The sequence below is a fragment of the Myxine glutinosa genome, chromosome 1 (assembly GCF_964187855.1).
Source record: "Myxine glutinosa chromosome 1, kmMyxGlut1.1, whole genome shotgun sequence".
Taxonomy (NCBI): domain Eukaryota; kingdom Metazoa; phylum Chordata; class Myxini; order Myxiniformes; family Myxinidae; genus Myxine; species Myxine glutinosa.
The window spans coordinates 333750336-333776292 of record NC_136261.1 but is presented as its reverse complement, the minus strand read 5'-3'; the positions used below and the strand labels follow the sequence as shown (position 1 = coordinate 333776292).

Here is a 25957-nt window from a genome sequence, read left to right as displayed (position 1 = left end):
GTACGGGCATGCCCTAGTAATTTAAATGAACATAAATGCAAATTTTGCATGTGGAAAAGTAAGCACACCCTTGGCTCCAATAGGTGGTATTGCCCCCTTTGGCAGAAACAACCTCAAGTAGGCGTTTCTTATAACTGCACATCGGATTTTTATGTGAAAAAATAAAAAATATTTTTTCACATAAAACGGCTTTTTTTCGCGCAAAAAAATTATTTTGCTATTTTCGGAGAAAAAAAGAATTTCGCCCTTTTTCGGGAAAAATAAAATAAAATGCCCTTTTTGGTCGAAAATGTCTGGCAACGCTAAAAAAAATTAGGGAATTTTTCGAAATTTTAAACTGCGATCGAAATTTTAAACTGCGATCGAAATTTTTAACTGCGATCGATCTCAAAAACAAAACGTTGCGTGCGTTGCGTCCCCAGCGTGTACAGCAGTGAGGCGGTGTACTACAGTGAGAGAGTGTACACAAAGTGTGAACAAGTCTCCTATCAAGATGAGTGCTGCTCTTCGTGACAAGTGGCTGAAGGAATTCAACGCTGGCGGCGATGGGGCCACCTTCAAGTACGTGTCCAGTGACACGGCTTCCTGTCGAGCTTGTGAAAAGACTTTCCGGGCGAAGCAGAAGTCTGAGCTGGCCCAACATGTCCAAGGAGACCGCCACAAGAGCAATATGGCCTTGAAGAAGAAGAGGACGGTCACGCATGCCACCATGGAGGACTTTGGTGGCGGAAAGAGGCACAAGTGCGACGTCGTGGCTCAGGAGCTGTGCCAGGCCATGCTGGCTGCTGGCATCCCATGGTCGAAATTGGAAAACCCTGCCCCCTCCGGTCGTTCCTGGAGAAGCACATCACTCTCCAGATCCCCGATGAAAGCTGGATTCGAAAGCACTACCTCGACAAGTGCTACGACGAGGCCTTGGCGGGGATCCGTGCCGACCTCGGACAGCAGCCCATCTGGCTGTCCATCGACGAGACGACCGATTCGGCAGGTCGATATGTGGCCAACATCATCGCGGGACGCTTGTCCAAGGAGGGGTACTTTCGTCCCCACCTCGTCCAGTGCATGTTTCTGGAGAAGACCAACTCCGGGGAGATCGTGCGTGCAGTCAATGACACGCTGCGCTATCTTTGGCCTGATTTCAAGCCGGAGTGCCTCAAGGTCCTCGTCAGCGACGCCGCGGCCTATATGATCAAGGCCGGCCATGCCCTGAAGGAACTCTTCCCGGACTTGCTGCATGTGACTTGCGTTGCCCACGCGCTCCACCGTGTCTGCAAGACAGTCCGAGAAATGTTCAAGGACGTCAACGACCTGATTGCCACGACGAAGAAGGTGTTCGTCAAAGCCCCGTCGCGTGTTGTCTTTTGGAAGGAGCAGCAGCCCAATCTTTCTCTCCCCCCGGAGCCCATTCTGACTCGGTGGGGGACGTGGGTCGACGCCGCGGTGTTTTACGCCGAGCACTTCGAGGCCATCAAGGACATTGTGGACCAGCTGAACGATGACGACGCGATGGCAATCCGGAGTGCCAAGGACCTGTTCGGAAAGGCGGACATCAAGCTCAGTTTGGTCTTCTTAAATGCCCACGTGTCGTTCATCCCGAAGATCCTTAAGCAGCTGGAGGAGGCCGGCATGGAGCTGGCCAAGGCCTTCCAGCTCCTTGATCAGGCCAAGGAGGAGCTCGAAAAGATCCGAGGCTGCCGTAAGGAGATCCTGCTCACCAAGTTCAAGGCGGTGCTGCAGCGCAATCCCGACATTGGTGTGCTGAGGACAGTGGCTTTGATCCTGGATGGAGATCAGCACGGATCTGAGGTTGGTGTGCCGGCTGGAGTCAAGCTTGCTGACATCCCCCTCTTGAGGTACTGCCCCATCGTCAGCGTCGACGTGGAAAGGTCCTTCTCCGTCTACAGAAACGTCCTCACCGACCGCCGACACCGCCTCACCAAGGAGAACATTACCAAGATAATGATTTCAAACACCTACTTTAACCGTTCCTAAAAGGGTCTTGTCAATTTCTTCTAGTCCTCGACTTATCAAACAATGCGGTTGCAATAAAGGTACCTAAACGTCATTTTTTACCTGTTTACTAGCCCAGAGTGCTTAATGTGGTGCAGGAAAAAGCTTACCATTTTTTGTTCTTTTTTTGACTGATTTCTGAAAAACTTGGTAATAATAAAAAATGAATAAAACGGGGGAAAAAAATATTTCGGGATTTTTTCACATAAAAAAAATTTCCGCTTTTCAAAACATAAAACGCCTATTTTCTAAACATAAAAATCCGTAGTCTACTTATAACTGTCTACCAGTCTCTGACATCGACTGGGAGAAATTTTTGCCCACTCCTCCATGCAGAATTCTTTCAGCTGTGCGATGTTTGAGGGGTTTCTAGCATGCACAGCTCGTTTCAAATCCCCCACAACATCTCGATGGGATTTAGATCCGGGCTTTGACTTGGCCATTTCAGAACCCTCCATTTCTTTCTTTTCAGCCATTCCTTGGTGGATTTACTGGTATGTTTAGGGTCATTGTCATGTTGCAAGGTCCACCTTCGGTTGAGCTTCAACTTTCCGACAGCTGGCCTCACATTATCCTCAAGCACCCTCTGGTACAATGAAGAATTCATAGTGGATTCTATGATGGTGAGCTGCCCAGGCCCTGATGCAGAAAAGCTGCCACAAAACCATAATATTTCCACCAACAATTTCACTTCAGTCCAACTGGCATGGTCTTCAAGCAGTCATCAATCATCTGGACTGGTCTCCCATCTCTACCGCCTCTGACGTCAACTCATCCTGGGAATTCTTCCAAAGTAAATTGCTCTCTCTCATGCACAGATTTATCCCATCTCGTCTTCAGTTGTCATACCCTTCCTCCCATCCATGGTACACGGAATCTTGTGGTGAGGCTATTGCCCAGAAACAACTTACTTTCGTCTCCTGGAAAGCAAATCCAACGGAAGGAAATCTCATTTCCTTTCACAAAGCCCGAAACAAGTGTGTGTCCACCCTCAGGAGAGCCAGGAAACAATATCTCTCCGTTCTCAGGACAGAACTCTCTTATCTGTCTCCCTCTTCTAAATCCTGGTGACGTCTGGTCAAATCTGTTTCTGGTGTTTGTTCCCCCTCCATCCCCTCCCTCACCTCAAACGGCCACACGGCTGACTCCGCACGTGAAAAAGCTGAATGCCTCAACTCTGTGTTTGCCTCTAAATCTTGTGTCCCAAACCCATCCCTCTCTGTATCCACCGTACCCAGTCGTACCCAGCTGCTCCTGGACTCTGTGTCCTTTCCTCCTGACAAGGTGGAAAAGTTTCTGTCAACCCTCGACTCTGATTCTGCAACTGGACCTGATGGCATCAGCCCACGGGTCCTAAAATCCTGTTCTTCCGCTCTTTCACTCCCTCTCTTTGTTCTCTTCTCCCTCTCTTTTGCTCAAGGTCATCTGCCATCTGCTTGGAAATCTGCCAACATCACCACTTTGCACAAAAAGGTGCAAAAACAGATCCCAGCAACTACAGACCAATCAGCCTTCTCCCAATTATCAGCAAAGTCATGGAATCCATCATTGCTTTGGATATGAAATCTTTCCTCTTCTCCAATGGCTTGATCTCTGATTATTAATTTGGTTTCAGACCTGGTCACTCGACTCTGGACATGCTGCTTCTGCTTTCTCAACAATGGATGGAGGTCCTCAATGCCAAACAGGAAATTAGAGCAGTCTCCCTTGACATATCACGTGCCTTCGATACGGTCTGGCACCCCGCTCTGCTCACCAAACTCTCCTCTGTTGGTATCCATGGAAATCTCCACGCATGGCTGGCAGACTTCCTCTCTAGTCGTAGTCAACGTGTGGCCCTGAATGGGTTTCTCTCATCTCCTCTTCCTGTTCAGGCTGGAGTTCCCCAAGGCAGTGTTCTGGGCCCTGTGCTTTTTCTGGTCTTCATCAATGATCTCTCTGACTCTCTTGAAAATCCTCTCTATCTCTTTGCTGATGACTCTACTCTCTGTCGCTCCATTCTTCATCCCTCAGATCGGCAGTCTGCAGCCTCCTCACTCTCTGCAGACCTGGACAAAATCACAGACTGGGCAAACAAGTGGAACATGTCTTTCAATCCTGACAAATCTCACACTCTTACGATGTCTCTCCGAAAAGACCGACTGGACAACCCTCCCATCCACTATCTGAATAATCCTCTCCAAGAAGTTCTGTCACTCAAGCTTTTGGGTCTCACTATCTGCCATGATCTTTCCTGGGAAAAGCACATTTCAAATCTGGCCTCCAAAGCTAGTCGCCGACTGGGCATCCTCCGTCGTGCGAAGTCCTTCCTTGGCACACCTGAGCTCCTCACCACATACAAGGCTTTCATCCGCAGCTTAATGGAATACTGCTCTCCCCTCTGGGCTGGTGCTCCTGCCTCACACCTAGCTCGTCTTCACGCTGTTGAAACCAAAGCATTCAGAATCATTGGAATCTCCCGCGATGAAGCTAACTCCAAGGGCCTCTCACTCACTCACCGCAGGCAGGTTGGTGGTCTTTCCGTCTTCTACCGACTCCTCTCTGGCCTTGCCCCCCCCAGCTCTCTCTGGGCTGTGTCCCGCAAATATTCCTGCAGGTCGCACAAGATCTGCCTGCAACCCTCTTATGGTTAAACTGCCAAAATCAAGACTCTCTGCTCACCTTCACTCCTTCATTCCTCTTTTCTCCCGCCTCTGGAACAAACTCCCTCACTCTCTTCAATCCCACTCCACCCTCCAGGTCTTTAAAACAGCTGTTCACCACCATCTCTTATCTTCCCCCATCTAAAACCTTGATCTTTTCTACCCCTGCTAATTTCACCCCAATTCCACTTTTTTGAAATACCAACTTCTGTCCTGGAAGTCCTTGGTGTCCTTGTGTTTTATACTTCTCCCACCCCCCACCCCCTTCCCACGCCTCCTCCCCCCAAGCCCTCTCCCTCCCACACATCTCCCTGCTCTCAAATGTGTGCTCTCAAGTGTTTGTGTGCCTCCCCTTCTCTCCCCATCTTGTCTTCCGCTCCCTCTTTTTATATATTTTGTTTGTCTGGTTGATTTGTTTGTGAAGTAAATGTCAGCTCTTTCACGAGCCTCGATTCAGTACACAAAAAAAAACAAAAAAAAAACGCCTTGCAGTTGGTATCAGGTTCTTGTGGTCAAATGCTGTCTTTGGTTTTCGCCAAACATGTCTTCTGGTACTGTGGCCAAATAGCTCTAGCTTTGACTCATCTGTCCAGAGCACATTGTTCCAGAAGTGCTGGTCTTTGCCTAGATGTTCATTGGCAAACTTTAGTCTTGCCCTGATGTTCTTTCTGGACAGCAAAGGTTTCCTCCTGGCACACCTCCCATGTTGATCAAATTTGTGCAGCCTCTTTCTCATGGTAGACTCCTGCACTTTGACATCAACAGTGGCAAGAGCTACCTGTAGGTCCCGTGATGACATTCTGGGGTTCTTCGAGACTTATTTCAGCATCTTGCGGTCTGCTCTCGGGCTGAACTTGCTGGGGCGGCCCGGCCTGAACAAGTTGGCAGTTGTTTGGAATCTTCTCCACTTGTAGATGATCTTCTGGACAGTCGAATGATTGATTTCAAATTGTTTGGAGATCTTTTTAAATCCCTACCCAGACTCGTAGGCATCTATAACCTTCTTTCTGAAGGCCTCGGAGAGATCTTTTGATCTATGCATGGTGACGCCACACACTTCAACAACAAAGTGCAAACCAAACTAAATGTCTGAGGTTTAAATAAGACAGGTTCCTCCAGGATCCTGTCCAACGATGTTCTAATCATTTGCACCTGAGCTGGTGCACCTGATTCTAATTTTAGGTTTTTGAATTAGTGATAAATGTAGGGGTGTACTTACTTTTTCTCCTCTGAATAAGGTGAGTATTTTGGGGAGATTGAAAAACACACACGGGTTTGGCTGACTAGCCTCTGCGGGCTACTGTATTAGCACTCACATTCGGCACCTCATGGCCATTCACCAGCTGGAGGAGGTCCGACGCTGGACTATAACTTAGGGTGCCGGCTTGGGATCCTAGGATCCTGGGTTCGAATCCCGGTCGATCGCTAAATTAAATCCAGGGGGGTTGACTCAGCCTGTCATCCTTCCGAGGTCGGAAAATTGAGTACCAGCTTGCTGGGATGAACGATCCCGGTGTGTACCCCGGTTTAGAATAGGTACACCGTATCCCTGCGCATCGTAAGAGGCGACTACGGGTTGGCGCCAGGAAGGGCATCCGGCCATAAAAACATTGCCTCAAACAGGGAACCATGATTGTCATGGGGCCTGCAAGGGGCCCGCAAGGCTAACCCCTGCTCTGGCGGGGTAAATGGCGTTGAAACAATCATTCATTCATTCATTCATTCAAATAATCAAACTGGTGTTTTGAGGAAAAATGGATTTAAAAATCCATTTATTGTGGCTTTTTCAATAAAATTGAAACATCAACATAAAAGTTTTAACATCAATGGAAAAATTGCTTCAAAGGAAAACCAAATGTATTAATTTGCCTGTTCACAAATTATTGAACCTTTTATGCAACATTTATTTTCAAAGAAGGGTCAAAAAATGATATTCTAATGCGTCAGTTAATCACTTTCATCACGGTCTCTGACGATTAACTGATTATTAATCTGATTAAATCTGATTAAAGTTAACGATGCCGCCATCACGGAAACGACCCAATATCATGCCAGGAAAATCGTCTGATATCGAGTAGAGATGTTCGCGCTACGATCATTGGTTGATACCATTTCTGGAGAAGGTGTGAATTTTATTCTTTAGAGTTTAGATGATGAAATACTCCTACGTAACAAAAATCAACGAGACACCCACGTGGAAAATATTCTTTTTATGAGTTTGTGAAAAAAAAGAACGTTTCAGAAAAACTTCATACCATCATTCTCTTTATTAACCCCCTCAATTAAAGCAGTTAAACTTGCCTAGACCTACGAATATCATAAGGGTTCTTGATAACGGGCCGGTTCATCGATGTAAGAAGGATTTTTATTAATGGACACCATGCGTTACGTCGATGTTTCACCACAACGGGGTTACATGATTTGTGCACTGACAGGACATGTAATGTTCAGCTTGTGCACCCTCACGTCTGTGCTACCGACCTACTATTCATGAGTATTGCTGATTATTGTCTAAACGTTTTCTTCATGAAATGTAAATTTGAATCTATCACAGAAACAATGTCACACGTTGGGACCATTTTTTGTCCTGGACACCAGTATGATTTTCAAATCTAAAATATAGTATTTCTCTCTAAAATTTTGTATTGTTCATGAGATATACAAACATACACACACCTTTTACCACAGACCAGTTTACATCAGAAAACATAGAATTTCTGTGATATTTTACCCCTTTCATCCATGAACTATGCCCAAGTCACAGTGTGACCCAACCTGTTGAAATGACCCACATATATATATACATATATATATGTATGGTATGTATGTATGTATGTATGTATCGATCGTACATTCCCGGACCCATCATATTTGCGGTTGATAAATTGCGACCTGCTTCTACATTCGCGGCCATGTGTGTTTGGCGTTTTCACGGCCACATAAAAAAAATTTTTTTTAGCCGCACTATAAGCGAGCTTCACGGGATGTCCCACCAGGTGTGTAACACATCATCCACCATGAGTTATAGAATGAAAACACATCACCCTATGTACTGTATTAGCACAATTAGCAGCTGCTCCATTCGGCATTATCCTAACTGGTACACAATGAAAACGCATTGCTGCATCCACTACCAGCTACCGAATACAGCATCGCCCGATAACATCCCCCACCTGGGCAGACTACCCACCCCTACCTCAGATACCCACGATCCCTGCATGCATACATTTGATCATCGTATCCTGTGTCTCGATCATTCTTATCGTCCTGTTGCTTTGACCTGCGTTTTTGCCTCGCTCTTTTCATCATTCATTCATGGCTCCCAAGCGCAAGACCAGTGCCGGATATGCAGGGACTACCAAGAGTCAGAAGAAAGTGACGAGCCTGAGCCAGAAAGTGGAGCTGCTCGACCGGCTTTCGAGAGGAGATAGTGCGGCCTCTGCGGGCAGGCATTGCGGTGTCAACGAATCCACTGTTCGCTACATTCAAAAGAATGAGAAGGCGATTCGAGAAAATGTTGTGCGAGCGCTGTACGAGCCCCAAGGGGGTCGCCCAGGTCTGGGACATCCACATAGAAAGGAGGGAGAAGACTTTCAGCATATGGATAGAGATGGAACAATATGATGGTGCCGAGGTCGACCAAGATGGCGCCGAGGATAGCCGGCGTGTTGTGAGTTCTTTCTCAACTTTGCATTTTACTTCGTGTTTTCGTGTTATTTTTAACTCTTCTGGCAAATACAGTTTCGTCGACTATCCGATATGACCGCCAAACACTTTTGGACATTAGAAAACATTCACCGCAGATTTTCCGAACTTGGAATCTACCGCTACCAACACCCACCCACCACTTACCTTACCTCTCCTTCTACCTGGAATCACAACAAAGCGCCACAAGCTGAAAAGAGGCAGGTCAGCGGGTGCATTTGTGAGGCTGAGACGCTGTGGAAATCGCCCCCACCCTCTCCCCAGCATTCTTCTGGCAAATGTACAGTCACTCGACAATAAGCTGGACGAACTCAGAGGGAGGCTTACTTTCCAACGGGACATTAAGAATTGCAATGTCCTGATTTTCACGGAGACCTGGCTCGACCCATCGATACCAGACTCGGCCTTCTGTCAAGATGGCTTTTCCATTCACCAGCTGGATAAACCAAAGTATTCTGGAAAGAGCAGAGGAGGAGGGGTGTGCTTCATGGTCAACAACACCTGGTGCCCCCCTGGCTCTGGCGCAGACACATTTGTATCATCTTGCACACCCGATATCGAATACCTGATGATCAAATGCCGACCATTCCACCTGTTGAGAGAGTTTACGTCTGTGATAATTACAGCGGTCTACATCCCACCACAGGCTGTTACCACTCATGCACTAAACGAGCTGTATGGGGCTATTAGCAGGCACGAAACTCTCCATCCAGAGGCTGCATTCATCGTGGCTGGAGACTTCAACAAAGCCAACTTCAAGAAAGTCCTGCCAAAACTCCACCAACACATATTGTGCAACACATCTTGAGGCAATAGCATGTTGGACCATGTTTACACTCCTTTCTGGGAAGGATACAAGGCCCTCCCTCGCCAGATCAGGCCATGCCTCTATGTTGCTGCTACCCATTGATAGGCAGGAACTGAAATGGAAAAAGCCGGTGATGAGAACCATCCAACGCTGGTCTGACCAATCGGATTCTATGCTATAAGACTGTTTTGATTCCACTGACTGGGATATGTTCCGGGATGCCTCGGAAAATAACATCAATACATACACAGACTCAGTCACCGGTTTCATCAAAAAGTGCATGGATGACGTCGTTCCCAGGATTACTGTACGTACATTTCCCAACCAGAAACCGTGAGTAAATGGCGATCTGTGCTAGGCTAAAAAGTACAGTCCATCGCATACAACTCCAGGGATTTGGATGAATATAAGAAATAAAGGTACGATCTCAGGAAATCCATCAAGGAAGCAAAAAGTCAGTGCAGGAATAAAGTGGAATCACACTACCATGGCTCAGACTCGTGACGCATGTGGAAAGGATTACTATCGATTACGGACTATGAAGGGAAACCCAATTGTGCCGCGTCCAGCAATGCCTCTCTCCCGGGCGAGCTCAACACCTTCCACGCATGGTTTGAGAACAACGACGCCTTAGCCACTACAAGGCGCCCGCGGCTCAGGATGACAACGTGATTTCAATCTCTGTGGCCGATGGGAGTAAAACTTTTAAGAGAGTAAATACTCACAAAGCACCTGACCCAGACGGCATCCCTGAGCGTGTCCTCAAGAGTTTGCGCTGACCAGCTGGCTGCCGTGTTTATAGACATATTGAACTGCTCCCTGTCACAGGCCATAATCCCGACCTGCTTCATGACCTCTATCACTCCAGTGCCCAAAAAATCAAGGGTAACCTGCCTAAATGATTATCGCCCCATAGTAGTCTAGTAGGAAGACTAGGTCCCCCTGCACCCCCCGGAGATATACTTCTAATCAGTGTTTCTAGATTGGAAAAAATGTGTAGAAAATGACTAGCTATGGCCCCAAGCTGAAAAAATGTCCCACATACCATTTTTATGCAAATTACTGCTGCCATTATCAAAAAAAGACTAGGTCCCCCTGCACCCCCCGGAGATATACTTCTAATCAGTGTTTCTAGATTGGAAAAAATGTGTAGAAAATGACTAGCTATGGCCCCAAGCTGAAAAAATGTCCCACATACCATTTTTATGCAAATTACTGCTGCCATTATCAAAAAAACGATTTTTGACATATCTCAGCCAATATTGCAGATAATTTAAAAATGAAGGTGTCTAGACCCATGTTTTGAAGGGCATAGATCATGATAGAACTATTCATAACATGATTACATGTGTCTATGGTATACTAGTATGCTAATTAGTGCTTTATTTACAAAATAATCACAGTTTTACGAAATAATAGACTCATATTAAGGTCCGTCTACACAGACGTTAACACAAAGTTTTATTTTTCTAAATACCCTGTGAAATTCACCGAATGCCCTGTGAAACCTGGGATTCTTCTCCAGCTTTTTCAAGGGCCCGACTTTTCCCTTCCCTTTGAAGGCACTGGTGCAGTCTTCTCCGCTGAACACATAGTACCCCAGGAGAGTGGCACAGTAGTCCTCTCCCAGGGATTCTGCCAGCTCAGAGACGTTGACAAGTTGGCGATGCTTCCCTGACCCTGTATCCAGGTACACCGTCAGCTTGATGTTGTGGGCATGGTGGAGCAGGATCAGGAGGATGTCTGTGTCCGGTGTTCTGACTACAGCGTTCTTGTATCCGATGGTAGCAGCATGATGGAGGTACAGAACCACCCTGGTATCAGTCTCTTCCTGGTTGCTGTAGATCGTGGGGAGTTCACGTACCTCGACCTGAAACACAAAAAGGCACCGCATTTCAATCACCAGTCACTGCCAGTTTCAGTATATCTCCGGGGGGTGCAGGGGGACCTAGTCTTTTTTTGATAATGGCAGCAGTAATTTGCATAAAAATGGTATGTGGGACATTTTTTCAGCTTGGGGCCATAGCTAGTCATTTTCTACACATTTTTTCCAATCTAGAAACACTGATTAGAAGTATATCTCCGGGGGGTGCAGGGGGACCTAGTCTTTTTTTGATAATGGCAGCAGTAATTTGCATAAAAATGGTATGTGGGACATTTTTTCAGCTTGGGGCCATAGCTAGTCATTTTCTACACATTTTTTCCAATCTAGAAACACTGATTAGAAGTATATCTCCGGGGGGTGCAGGGGGACCTAGTCTTTTTTTGATAATGGCAGCAGTAATTTGCATAAAAATGGTATGTGGGACATTTTTTCAGCTTGGGGCCATAGCTAGTCATTTTCTACACATTTTTTCCAATCTAGAAACACTGATTAGAAGTATATCTCCGGGGGGTGCAGGGGGACCTAGTCTTCCTACTAGACTAATAGCACTCACATCTGTTATCATGAAGTGCTTTGAGAGGGTGGTCAAAACCTACATCAACTTCACTCACCCAGACACACTGGACCCACTCCAATTTGCCCACTGCTCCAACAGATCCACTGAGGACGCCATTGCCACTGCTCTGCACACCGCCTTGATAAGAGGAACACCCAGGTGACGATGCTGCTTATTGACTATAGCTCAGCATTCAATAACATTGTTCCCGCCAAGCTCATCACCAGGCTCAGAGACCCAGGACTCAATAACTCCCTCTGCAATTGGATCCTGGATTTCCTGATGGGTGGACCCCAGGTGGTGTGTATAAGCAACAACATCTCATCTGCACTGGTCCTGAACACAGGAGCTCCCCAGGGATGCTTCCTGAGCCCTGTCCTGTACTCCCTGTACACCCACGACTGTGTGGCCATGCACAGCTCCTACTCCATCATTAGGTTTCTTGATGATACCATCGTTGTAGGTATGATTGCAGATGGTGACAAGACAGTCTACAGGGAGGAGGTCAGAGCCCTAGCAGTGCGATGCAAGGACAACAGCCTCTCCCTCAACATCAGCAAAACGAAGGCGATGATGGTGGACTACAGGATGCAGCAGGGGGAGGGACATGCCCCATCCACATCGACGGGATTGAAGTGGAGAGGGTCAGCAGCTTCAATTTCCTCGGTGGTCACATCACAGAGGATCTAACATGGTCCTATCACACCGGCAAAGTGGTCAAGACTGCTCGCCAATGCCTGTTTTTCCTTAGGTGGCTGAAGAAATTCGGCATAGCCCCTCAGATCCTTGCCAACTTCTACCGGTGCACCATTGAAAGTATCCTGTCTGGCTGCATCACTGCCTGGTATGGCAGCTGCACTGCCCTTGACCGTAAGGCTCTACAGAGGGTGGTGAAAGCTACACAGCACATCACAGGTGGCAAATTGCCAGCTGTACAGGATATTTACTCCGAGAGGTGCCGGAGGAAATCCCGGAAGATCATTAATGACCCTAGCCAACCAAGCCACAAACTGTTCTCCCCGCTTGTCAGGCAGGAGGTTCCGGAGCATCCGGTCCCGTACCAGCAGGCTCTGGGACAGCTTTCTACCCCCAGCCCATAAGACTTAAACTGACTCCCTCAGCTGCCTAGCAGCACACCTGCACTGACTTGCACCCTTTGCACCCCAACTGCTGCAATCACCATACCTGCTGCTGCACCTCATACCTCGTGCAATACGATTCTATTCTCTATATAGTTTATGCTCTTGCACTCCCCATCCATTACCCTTATGCCCTGTATATGCCATGTGTATATTATCCTGTTACTGCACTGGTTGCACCAATACCTCACTGCATTATTCACTTAGTTATTGTATTTTATTTTATTATTTTTACTTCGTATTCTACTTTGCTGTATTATTATTGTGTTATTTTGCTGCATTGTTGGAGAGGTCTCACACTCGAAGTATTTCATTGTGCAGTATCCACCTGCCTACTGCACATATGACAAATTAACTTTGATTTGATTTGATTTGACTAATAATGGAAAAAGGTTGTATGCTTCACCAGAATTACTACGACTGTCATTAATACATTATTTTTTTTATATAAAGCTTAACATTTGAGATGTCCATTTTGTGAAAATGTAAACTTGAGATGTTGTTCGACTTGAAAAATCGTATATGGAATATTCCCCCAAATGCATGTATCGTACCAGTAACTGAAATTGGGCCCACTGACTATACACATAAACAAAAATATTGGGAAAGCACGCCCAAACTTAAAATTAACCTTTCCTACCTGCCATTCATGATTTCCCCAGACAAAGCAGCGTATTACTTAAAAAGGATCTTATTGTGACATTTTAGACATTTCTGCGCCACGAGCTTTGATGCCATACAATGAAGGTGGACCTTGTGCACTTGTAACTTGTGCAATTGTAACGCACCTTTCCATGATCGTGTCAATTCGGAAATATTTGACCAGACTCGATGGTGTAATGGTTGGAGCGTCTGCTTCGAGTCTGGGAGGTCGGCGGACCAAGTCCCAGCCGAGTCATACCAGACTTTAAAAATAGCCCGGTGGGGGAGTGACGTTTATTTCCCCATGGTTTCTGAGAAGATTTTAAAACATTTCTGAATTTGAAGTGAAAACCCCCTTTTCAGCCTCATGGAGGAGGTGGATCTGATTGGGGGAGCACAACCCTATGATACCTTACTGTTCTGATGTATTGTACAAAATTTGGTCCATATTGGTCATGTAGTTTGTAAGGAAAGTATGTTTTAGTAAATATGAGGGATGAGGGAAGAGAGCTCGTGGCCCCCTTTGCAGTGGAGATACGGCGATGGAGAACACAACTTAAGGTTAGGGCATGGTGTAGATGCCTCATGGCCAGTTTGGTCAGGATCCGCTTTTTGGTTTCTGAGAAGATTTTGGAATGAAATGCCAATATTTGGTGCAAAGCCCTTTCAACTCCTTTAAATGGCTGGATCTGGATGGGAAGCATAATAGGCCATGGGCCAGATATGGTCCTCGTGCACCCCTCCCTCCACCCCCCCCCCCCCCCCCCCACAACTCTACCACCCCATATATTTTTGAAGCACTAGGGTCCCCTCAACATGAAATCAACTGGTAACAGTAAATAAACTGGTTCTTACTATTCATTTTTCACACATATTTGATGGTACCCTTAAAATATATCTTTCCGTGTCGTTATGTTCCCTGAGATGGCTGAAGGTGGTCTGAGTTGTATAAGTTATATATCATCTGAAAGGTAATTATCTGCTGGTCATTATAAATGGCATATATTTTAGATTTAGTGTTACCATTGGCCTCAAAAATGAAGTCGAACAGCTATACCCCATGTTTCGCTGTGCCAACGTAACACAGACTAAGATATTCGAACTTAAATCTTCAATCCAGCCACACTAGACTTGATTGACATTAACAACAACTTTCTGGACATTCTTCATAAAAATACCTTTCATTTGATACCAAATATGTCTTCTTACCAGTAAACATCTATCAGATATGACACTGTAAACAGACCGCAGGTGTGCCGACAATTGCCGCATATGCTTCTCAGATGATCCATGTGGTAACACTGTGCGAACTTTCAACACAATTAAATATGAATTGCTAAATTCACACACAATCACACCTTATTTGTTACAGTATAACAACATTGCTACTTTCTAGCTGAGCAACAGACAATGCTCTCATGTCTGATAGTTTCACAACCTTGTGGCTATGTAACACCTCCTTATCTACAACATCACAAACTACTTCAAAAGCTTTCCTGTGAACTTCTTCTAGTTCTAGCTGATGCTCGATTCTAGCTGATGTTCTCGCTGGTAAATTTCTGAATAGTAGCGAGTGGTTGACAAAGCTGCTTCATTTGCAACATGCATGTATTCCTGTAACGAAATCGAGGTAAAGTGTGACTTAATAATATATTGTCAAGTAACAATGAGCAATTGAATGACATTTCACTTTCCAATGAAAGCACCTTCCATGACTGACAATGTCTATCAACGCGATCATTTCGTGCAGTTATCGCGATTGTCGACATACCTGCATTCTGTTTGAAGTGTCATATCTGATAGATTTTTATTGACAAAAATACACATTTGGTATCAAATGAAAGGTATTTTTATGAAGAATGTCCAGACATTTGTTATTAATGTCAATCAATTCTAGTGCGGCTGGATTTGAAATATTAGTTTGAATATCTTAGTCAGTGTTAGTTTGACACAGCGAAACATGGGGTATAGCTGTTCGACTTGATTTTTGAGGCCAATGGTAACACTAAATCTAAAATATATGCCATTTATAATGACCAGCAGATAATAACCTTTCAGATGATATATAACTTATATAACTCAGACCACTTTCAGCCATCTCAGGGAACATAACGACACGGAAAAGATATATTTTAAGGGTACCATCAAATATGTGTGAAAAATGAATAGTAAGAACCAGTTTATTTACTGTTACCAGTTGATTTCATGTTGAGGGGACCCTAGTGCTTCAAAAATACATGGGGTGGTAGAGTTGTGGGGGGGTGGGGGGGGGGGGTGCACAAGGACCATATCCTGCCCATGGCCTATAACCCCATGAGACCTTCCTGTCCTGATGCATTCTACCAAATTTGGTCCATATCGCTCAGGTAGTCTTGTGATGAGAAGATGCTTTGGGTGGCCGGATAACAGGACCCACTCAGGTTATTTCTGAAAAAAAACCCCCAAAAATGGTTATGTGCTGGTTCATTGCTTTTCATTTCGTATTTAAAAGGATAAGAGCACAGACAAACAACCATAGGTTGGCATCTATGGGGAGAAGGAAATTCTTCCTGAGGAAATGCTCCATTGAGTGCGGTGATTAGTGAGAAAGGTGGCGCCATTGTTGTAAAATTGCTGGTACCCAGAGTGCATCCGGAAGTGATTGCACTTCCCCCAAACTGAGTGGCTGTGTTTTGTGTGTGCCTTTTTGTGCGCCTGTGTGCACATGCATGTGTTTCTCCCAATACGTGCATTCATTCTTGTTAAAAAAAAAGAAAAAAAAAAGAAGATGTTGAGGGACTGCACTGTGGAGGTGACTAATTGTCTGAAGATGTTTTCGTGTGGAGCGAGATTGTACAGGCTTTGATCGTACATTCCACAGTTGGGTGCTTTCCTGTGGTGCTCATTCAAGGTCTACGGTTAAGCATTCAGCATTCAGCATTGTTGCTAACAAGCCAACATCCATGAAAAGAAAACATCTTGGATTTCCTTACACATTGAAAGTGTCACTATTGCCGAAACGTTACTATTTTTCCAACAACACCTGCCCCTCCTTTAATTACAATGCAAAATCAGTGTCGAGTCGAGTGACTATTACGTCATCTGTTGGAATTATTCTGTTGACATATAAAGTGAAGAGAAGTTATGTGGATTTAACAACAGTATACAATTTGAGGCACTGGCAGAGTTTGGAGGGGAGGGGTGACAAAGGCAATGGTGGGGACTTTTATTTTTTAAACATGTTGTTTAAATTTCTGTTTTAAAGATAAAAACATTCTGTATTTAAACGTGAGTAACAATAATGACCTTAAACTGTATTTGTGATTTCACGTACACTGTCACTACACGAACAAACGATAATTTTGGAAATCAGACCTAGCTACCCATTATTAATATTAAGCCCTTGCCCCCCAGATAGAGAAGTCAAACAATGTCAATGATTTGAGGAGATCCAGACCTTCCATGTTGAGTCACATAGAAAAGACTGTTAAAATATATATAATAACCACCTCTAGAGGCCATTTTCCCCCGCAAAGCAGGGGTTGGCCTTTTTCGGGAACCGTGGTTGTTGTTGTTTTTTGGTCCCCTTTTTGAAGCAATGTTTTACGGCCGGATGCCCTTCCTGACGCCAACCCTTTTTGCCACCTTTAACGACAAACAGGGAATTACCAGTGAACTGGTACTCAATTAGCCGACCTCGGAAGGATGACAGGCTGAGTCAACCCCCCTGGCGTTAATTCAGTGATCGACCGGGATTCGAACCCAGGATCCTAGGATCCTAAGCCGGCACCCTAGCCGCTAGCCCAACACCAGGGTTCAAAGTTCAAAGACTGTTGTCTAAAGACTATACAACAAAGTAATTACGGGATGAATGAACCATGCCGCTGCAACTTTTAGGCTCCAAAAGTAAAACAAACATCTTCAGGATTGTATGTACTGGAATGACATTCTACACATCATGGCACTCGAAGCGCAAGCATTGGTGTTATAGTAGGACTGACACTCGAGCAAAGTCAATGGCGCACCTTCGCAAATGGTACCTGATAGAATAGACTGTTGATTGTCTTTATTTACAGCATTGTATTTTGACAATGGGATATGTTTTTTTAATCTTCTTTTGACATTCTGAAATCTTTGGCAAAGCAAAAAGCATAAATTAACAGAAATTTGACATAATCAATTTTTGCTGCATTCTGTCATCTTATTAGTCCCCTACCGGTTTCACCAGAGGGGACTACATGCTTGCCCTCCTTCTATCCCGTCTGTCCGTCCATCTCACCTGTGGTTTTGGACTTTTGTCCCATACCGTTTAACACACTGGTTCCCAACCTGTGGTACGCGTACCACTAGTGGTACGAGAGGGCCTTCCAGGTGGTTCGCGGCCGGATGCCCTTCCTGACGCCAACCCTTTTTGCCTTTAAACTTTAAACTCAACCTTTAAAAAAAATGATTTGGCCTGATAATTTTTTTATTTCTGATTTCTGATATATTGAATGATTTCTGATGTGCTGTGAGCAAAGTTATGCTCCGCATCGACCAGCTGGTGGAGAAGAAACAGATGCAGCCCTCGCATTAAATTGAAATAAGCCTGATATCTTATCGAATTGAGTTTTTCTGGAACCAGGTGGTACGCGGATTGAGTTTTTCTGGAACCAGGTGGTACGCGGATTGAGTTTTTCTGGAACCAGGTGGTACGCGGCGACGGTAAGGGACCTCCAAGTGGTACTCGATCAGAAAACGGTTGGGAAACGCTGGTTTAACATATTCAACTGAAACATGGTGCATGGCTTTATTATGATAAGTTACAGAACAAGTTCGAGTTTTTTTTTTTTTTTTTTTTTTGTATACTGAATCGAGGCTCGTGAAAGAGCTAACATTTACTTCACAAACAAATCGACCAGACAAACAAAATACACAAAAAGAGGGAGCGGAAGACAAGATGGGGAGAAAAGTGGAAGCACACAAACACAACATCCGAGAGCAGGGAGATGTGTGGAAGGGAGAGGGCCCGGGGGGAGGAGGCATGGGAAGGGGGGGGGGGGGGGGGAGGTTTAGGAGCTTCGAAGTTTTTTCTTTAGGAATATATGCGATTTGTTTTGGGGGGCCCTTAGAGCTAACGGAGGCTCGGATTTTAATTCTGATTCCGGATTTCGCAGTCGCTAGTACGTCTTAACACTCGACAGAAACTGGCCCCGCGAAATTTCCAGGATTTTCGGTAAAATTACTTCAGGGTAAATTTACATAGGAAAACCCCATGCTAAATTTTCGTCGCCGAAGGACTTTATTTTTTGCGAAATTCATCCTGACTTTGCCTCTAGGAGGATACAGGGGTATCTGTGGATAACGGGAACCTTTATTTGGCGAAAATCGGACTGGTATTGACCGAGTTATTCAAAATATTAACTTATATAAAATTGCCGTTTAAGCCTGTAAAAGCAGTGACGTCATCACGTCCCCGGCACGACTCGATTCCGAGGAAATTTTGGTTTTATGGTGCACGGCTCCATTTCACAACGAATTTGAATTCTGTGTACAGTTTTGCCACGAAAATGAGATCCCCGCATCAAGTGTGGTATCTTATTTGGTGAAATTCGGTCGATTTGAAGTGGTGAAAATAAAATGTGATCGTGGAAAATCGTAGCGAGGGGCCATTTTGAATCGGTTTTCAGTGAATCGGTTTTCGATTATGACACCGGGTTACTTGTGGTGGATAGGAACAACCTTTATTTAGCAAAGATTGGGCAAAAATTGACCGACTAATTCAAAATCTTAATTTATATCAAATAGGTCTTTTAAGGTGAAAACGCGATTTTCCGGGGCGTTTTGCCAATTGTACACGAAGTTATGCCCTTTTTGGACTTTTCTGGACAGAAAATATCACCTATTATACATGTCAGTTTTGCAGACTTTTCCCCCTTACCCTTTAACATATTTAACTGAAACTTGGTGCATGGCTTAATTATAAGTTACAGAACAAGTTCGAGTTTCAGTGTGTTTCGTTAATTTTTCGGTTATGCCCTTATTTTGGAGTTAGAAAATATCACATCAGTAGGGGACATGTATTGCAAAGCAAATCCTCCTCTTGTTTCACTTGATATTGGTAGGAAAGTGAAGCATAAATCTGTGCAATGTTGGCAAAAGCACATCTATCCCACAAATACCACATGTGTGGTGCAATCTTTGACATCTTGCACGAATGCAAGTTGGTCCATTTAAGCTCTGTTTATTATTGCTTTCAATGGAAAATAAAACAGATTTGAAAGTTTTATTTTACAATGCGGAGTTGAGTTTTGCAGAAGAACATAGAGGGTGAATGGTGGATGAAAATCCCACAAACAGATCAATCTTGTAAATATGTATGCCTTTATTAAATAGGCTAACTGGGAATGTAAGTGGAACTTTACTTATAAAAAGCTCATGGGTAGGCATAGAAAACAACGTGAGATTATGGTCTTCAAGGATTGGGAGAAAGGAACCCAATCGGACTTGCTGAGAAAAGTAGTTCTGCTTACCATTGAAAATGGGAATTTATCATTGAAGATGAGCGGCTTTTTTGTTCTTATCTGGGATAATCAGGAATGGATTAGTGGACAAATTCTTGTTACCTAGATAATGATGTGTGTGGAATATAACAGATAAGATTAATGCCAGTTATTACCTCCACCACAGAAGGTGGATGGAGGTTATGTTTTCATTCTTGTCTCTCTGTTTGTTTGTCTGTTTGTGAACAGCATATCTCAAAAAGTTGTGGACGGATTCGAACCTAAATTTGATGGAGAGGTTGGGTGTGTGACAAGGACGAAATTATTAGTTGTTGAAGATCTGGAGCCCGATCCGGATACTTGAATCTAAGTGATTCTTCACCATTGAGATATAGGGCACAAACGATATAGTCACGTGAAAAAGTAAGTACACCCGATGTAAAGTTTTGACTTTTTCAACATATTTCAACATACAGCTATTTGATCTTCATTTCAACAATATTGATAGATAAAGGTGATATAATATAACAAATATCATGAAACATTTACATTTTGTAGTCCATTGTATAATTTAAATAAACATAAATGCAAATTTAGCATGTGGAAAAAGTAAGTACACCCTTGGCTCTAATAGGTGGTATTGCCCCCTATTGCTCTAATAGGTGGTATATATAGGTGGTATTTTTTTTTTCCTGTTTAAACATGAGATACCTTCAACGTTACCGTACCTCTTTAGCACATATAAACTATATAGTTTGTGGTTCTATTATGCATATTCTAACCATATTGATATAGAACAGTTGAGTTCAAGTTCCCTGGAACTTCTAGTTAGTCTATGGTGCGACACATCCAGAGTTGAACCCAAACCGCTGACCTACCAGACTTTCTTCCTCATGGCTACGAAGGAGGGAAAGCTTAGAATACAAATGGGTATATTTGTTTGCACGAGGATTTATTTTGTTTTAAATTATTCTTATTAAAATGATTTTCTTGAAAGTAGCATTCAGCTTCCACGTCGATTATTTAAATTCACATCTCTACTGTATTAAAGAATACAAGTATGTTAACCTTGTCAGAACGTATCTATTTTTTTCCCTCGTATTTCTACCACATCAATGCCAAAGTTTCATTATGTCCCTGAAAAAGTGGCTACTGCTGTTGTAAATATTTCAGTTTGGGAATTATTTGAAAATGTGTTTTTTCTACAAATCACAGCTCTGAAAACTAAATATTTGTTTGAAAATCCCTGTCTCTCATGTATGTTTGTAACTGTTGGATATTTCTAGAAAGCAAAAAAAAAGTTTCTCAGATATTTTCATGATATTGTATTTATAAATTATTGTGAGAAAAGCAGTTTTTTTTGTTCTTGAAATATCTGGTCTTAATTTAAAAAATGGTAATCTAGGTATTTTGCATCGGTGACTTCACCGTGATGTTTGTCGGTTCAGACCAAGTGCCAGAAATATGCTGTTTATCGAATATATATGGTCGAATCATCATGCCAGGCATTCTTGCAGTTCCACAACTCCCAATTGGCGCCGGCGAAATTGGTAGAATCTGTCCCTGGAGTGGTCGAGACCTTTAGAGCTAGACTCGCCAAGGGCTATGCAAACAGGCCAACCGCCTGGTTTGGCATGCTCTGCATCCAAGGAACTGAGCCTGTAGGGGGTGGCCAGGGCCAATGCTGTCCAGGATAAGGGTCATGGCAGGAAGCTTGCTTGGAATCCCTCTGGGTGTTGAGGAATTCAGACAGGAAATGCCGATGTGCTGATGGGCACTGCTTGTTGTTTTGCCAGAGTAGACAAACAGTGGCTGAGAGATTTTTTTTTTTGTGGAAATTGGATGGAGATTTGACATTTGTTCATCGTGTGATCATCGTTGACTCAGCAGAGAAAGCCTCTCATCCTCTTTACTGTCATCTGCGGAATATCTGCTGTTTGCGACAAATCGAGAAATTTGCAGAGGCATTGGTAGAGTGCTGGATAGTAGTGTCTGATAGCTTATGGAATGTACAGCCTGCCTCGCATTATTGTCTCTCCCACCAGATAATCTTTTTGAGATGGACAGATGGGAAGAAAAACAGCTTTTCCCATGTCGAGCAAAGTGCGTGCCTCTTTGTAGTTGTATGTGGCAGTATTTGGCTCAGATGTTGTGAATGTATTGCTTAGCAAAGTATAACTCTTAACCTTATCAGGCTGTTGCTTTCCATAAAAAAACAGTTTGTTTGTTTTGGATGCACAATGTTTAAAACTAAAAAATAGTGGTCGTCTGGTGTTGCCATTATTTCTTAATTTTTATTATTAATTTTAATCTCTCCATCCATCCTCCGACCCCTCCCTCTTGTTTTGGTAGTTTGTGAAATTGTCTCCACTATTATGATTGCGATATTTTTCAGGCACCAGCAAAGATTAGTCATTGTATGACTCGTCTGTTTCTGCAATTGCATGAAACTGGAGAATTGGCAGAGAATATCCAAAGTCCCCAATAAGTCAAGTTGACTAAAGCCTTTACTTCTGGAAGAGTTGGCCACCTCGTAGTTTCAAAATGCAACATTCCACATGTTTTAGCAACCTTTGAGTGTGATATTTGTTCAGTCGAACATTTTTTCTTTCTTTTATTCTCGCAGTCGGCACGTTTTTGTGTTGATGTTTTACATTTCTTGTTTGTTTGTTTTTTCTTTCCTGGCATCGTCAATTTGCAAAACTAAAATGTTGATACTGTCATTATTTTCTTCCTTTTGGGATGCTGTTTAACTATACATGAAGAGGGCTTCGTAAAGTGTTTTTCCTCCAGCAAAGTAATTTCTTACTTGAAGCCGGGACCCAGTGATTTATCATTGCTGCTGTCACGAGATGCGCCTTTTTGCACCCTCAATGGCTGAGTAGTATTTCCCTTTTTTCAGTTAGCCCACAGACCACACACCAAGTCATAACAATTGATTTTGCTCACACACCCTGTTGGAAAAAAACTGAGGTCGTCTTTTGGCCCACTTTTATTTTCTTCATAAGGCATGGCCACACGTATTATAATGCTTGATACAAGTATTATAATGATACAAGTATCATACTAAGGGAACACACACACACTCACTGCTTCACCATGCTGGCTGACACCAGAGCTGGAGACTCGTTCTGAAGGAGACACTTGGCTCTACCACTTATTGGATTTCATGCAGATTTGCTCTCAATTGCAAATCGACCAACGATCTCTGGTGTGCCCTTTCCCATTTTGAAACATCAATCATACCTATGACCCCCGCTGTATGTGGCTAACCCCCGCTCTAGCAGGGAAAATGGCCTTTAAAATGCATGTTGTTGTTGTTGTAATCATACCTATGACCAGCACACCATATATCCGATATGAACAGGAAACGTGTGCGTGCGCACGTGCGTGTTCGTAATGCTAAACTTGTACAAGTCATTCCACACATGTATTGATGCTATAATGTCCTCAAGGGAATGTTGCATAGAGTGGGGTGGTGGGGGGTGGGGGGGGGGGGGGTCGGTGTCGGGTGGGGTGGGGTGGGTCAATAATGGGGTCCACCCACGGTTAATACAGTCACGTGAAAAAGTAAGTACACTCCATGTAAAGTTTTGACTTTTTCAACATATTTCAACATAGTCATACAGCTATTTTATCTTCATTTCAACAATATTGATAGATAAAGGTGATATAATATAACAAATATCATGAAACATTTACATTTTGAAGTCCATTGTATAATTTAAATAAACATAAATGCAAATTTCGCATGTGGAAAAAGTAAGTACACCCTTGGCTCTAATAGGTGGCATTGCCCCCTTTGGCAGAAACAACCTCAAGTAGGCGTTTCTTATCATCGACTGGGAGAAATTTTTGCCCACTCCTCCATGCAGAATTCTTTCAGCTGTGCGATGTTTGAGGGGTTTCTTGCATGCACAGCTCGTTTCAAATCCCCCCACAACATCTCGATGGGATTTTGATCCGGGCTTTGACTTGGCCATTCCAGAACCCTCCATTTCTTTCTTTTCAGCCATTCCTTGGTGGATTTACTGGTATGTTTAAGGTCATTGTCATGTTGCAAGGTCCACCTTCGGTTGAGCTTCATCTCTCTGACAGATGGCCTCACATTATCCTCAAGCACCCTCTGGTACAATGAAGAATTCATAGCGGATTATATGATGGTGAGCTGCCCAGGCTCTGATGCAGCAAACCTGCCCCAAACCATAATATTTCCACCACCATGCTTTACAGTTGGTATCGGGTTCTTGTGGTCAAATGCTGTCTTTGGTTTTCGCCAAACATGTCTTCGAGTACTGTGGCCAAATAGCTCTACCTTTGACTCATCTGTCGAGAGCACATTGTTCCATAATTGCTGGTCCTCGCGTAGGTGTTCATTGGCAAACTTTAGTCTTGCCCTGATGTTCTTTCTGGACAGCAAAGGTTTCCTCCTGGCACACCTCCCATGTCAATCAAATTTGTGCAGCCTCTTTCTAATGGTAGACTCGTGCACTTTGACATCAACAGTGGCAAGAGCTACCTGTAGGTCTCGTGATGACATTCTGGGGTTCTTAGAGACTTCTTTCAGCATCTTGTGGTCTGCTCTCGGGCTGAACTTGCTGGGGCGGCCTGGCCTGAACAAGTTGGCAGTTGCTTGGAATCTTCTCCACTTGTAGATGATCTTCCGGGCAGTCGAATGATTGATTTCAAATTGTTTGGAGATCTTTTTAAATCCCTACCCAGACTCGTAGGCCTCTATAACCTTCTTTCTGAAGGCCTCGGAGAGCTCTTTTGATCTAGGCATGGTGACGCCACACACTTCAACAACAAAGAGCAAACCAAACTAAATGTCTGAGGTTTAAATAAGACAGGTTCCTCCAAGATCCTCTCTAACGATGTTCTAATCATTTGCACCTGAGCTGGTGCACCTGATTGTAATTTTAGGTATTTGAAGTAGTGATAAATGTAGGGGTGTACTTCCTTTTTCCACATGCGAAATTTGCATTTATGTTCATTTTAAATTATGCAATGGACTACAAAATGTAAATGTTTCATGATATTTGTTATATTGTATCACCTTTATCTCTCAATATTGTTGAAATGAAGATCAAATAGCTGTATGTTGAAATATGTTGAAAAAGTCAAAACTTTACATGGGGTGTACTTACTTTTTCACGTGACTGTAAATACTCCACATTTCCATTTTTTTTCGTCCAACGTGAGTGAGCGTGAGTGTGTGCGTGCTTTCACCCACATTTGCATACCGTATGTCCACCAAGTGGCCTCCCTAGTAGGGGTTTAAACAATAACCCTTTCCTCCTCCCTGCTACTGCCTCTCCTCTCCAATAAACACCCATGCCGGTTGTTGGGGTCAACACAGAAAATCATTGCCAAGCAATTTATACCTTCATAATACAGAACGTGCATCGGATATTCTTCCTCCCCTCGGCCACAATTATTCTCATGCTCTTGTTGTTGGCCGAGGTAAGATTTTGTCCCAAATCTTCGACAAACCAGCTGGTCAGGCCTGATGCTCGACTAAGTACTTATAGCAGGAATTTATGATTTGTTCGGTGTGCCGGCGATAGCTTTGCCTACTCCTTGCAAAGAACACTATGGGATCTTTAACAGCCACCAACTAATGCCGGCAGATGGGACGCCCGTTTAACGTCCATCCGATGGACTGCAAACACATTGATGAATCACCGTGCTTGTGAAACACTGGGATGACAGTTTGTAGCTGGACTGATATATATATATATATATATATATATATATATATATATATATATATATATATATATATACAGTGAAACCTTGACTTACGAGTTTAATTCGTTCTGTGACCGAGCTCGTAACTCAATTTGCTCGTTTCTCAAATTAAATTTCCCCATTAAAAGGCATTGAAATGCTATTAATCCGTTCCAGCCCCCAAAAAACCACACCAATTTTTTTTGTTACGTGTTTTTAAATAAGAAAAATGTACTTTATAAATAACAAATAATGTATAAACAAGCACGACCTCGTATATACTGTTCATAATAAAAGAGAATGTTGTAGCGACCCATGGGTCCCCCAAGCAAGACCGGCATCAGAATCTCCTTGCTCCAGCCGGTGACGTCACCGGCGG

At 43.7% G+C, this 25957-nt stretch overlaps 1 protein-coding gene across 1 annotated transcript in view; it reads left to right on the top strand.

The window, feature by feature from the left end:
• SBF1 (SET binding factor 1) overlaps window positions 1-25957 on the top strand; it is a gene marked incomplete in the record, with an annotated part of 417110 nt that overhangs the window by 170368 nt on the left and 220785 nt on the right. Inside the window, 3 exon segments of the mRNA XM_078779651.1 lie at window positions 7980-8208; window positions 11953-12250; window positions 12358-12538. Coding sequence (XP_078635777.1) covers window positions 7980-8208; window positions 11953-12250; window positions 12358-12538 — 708 coding nt within the window.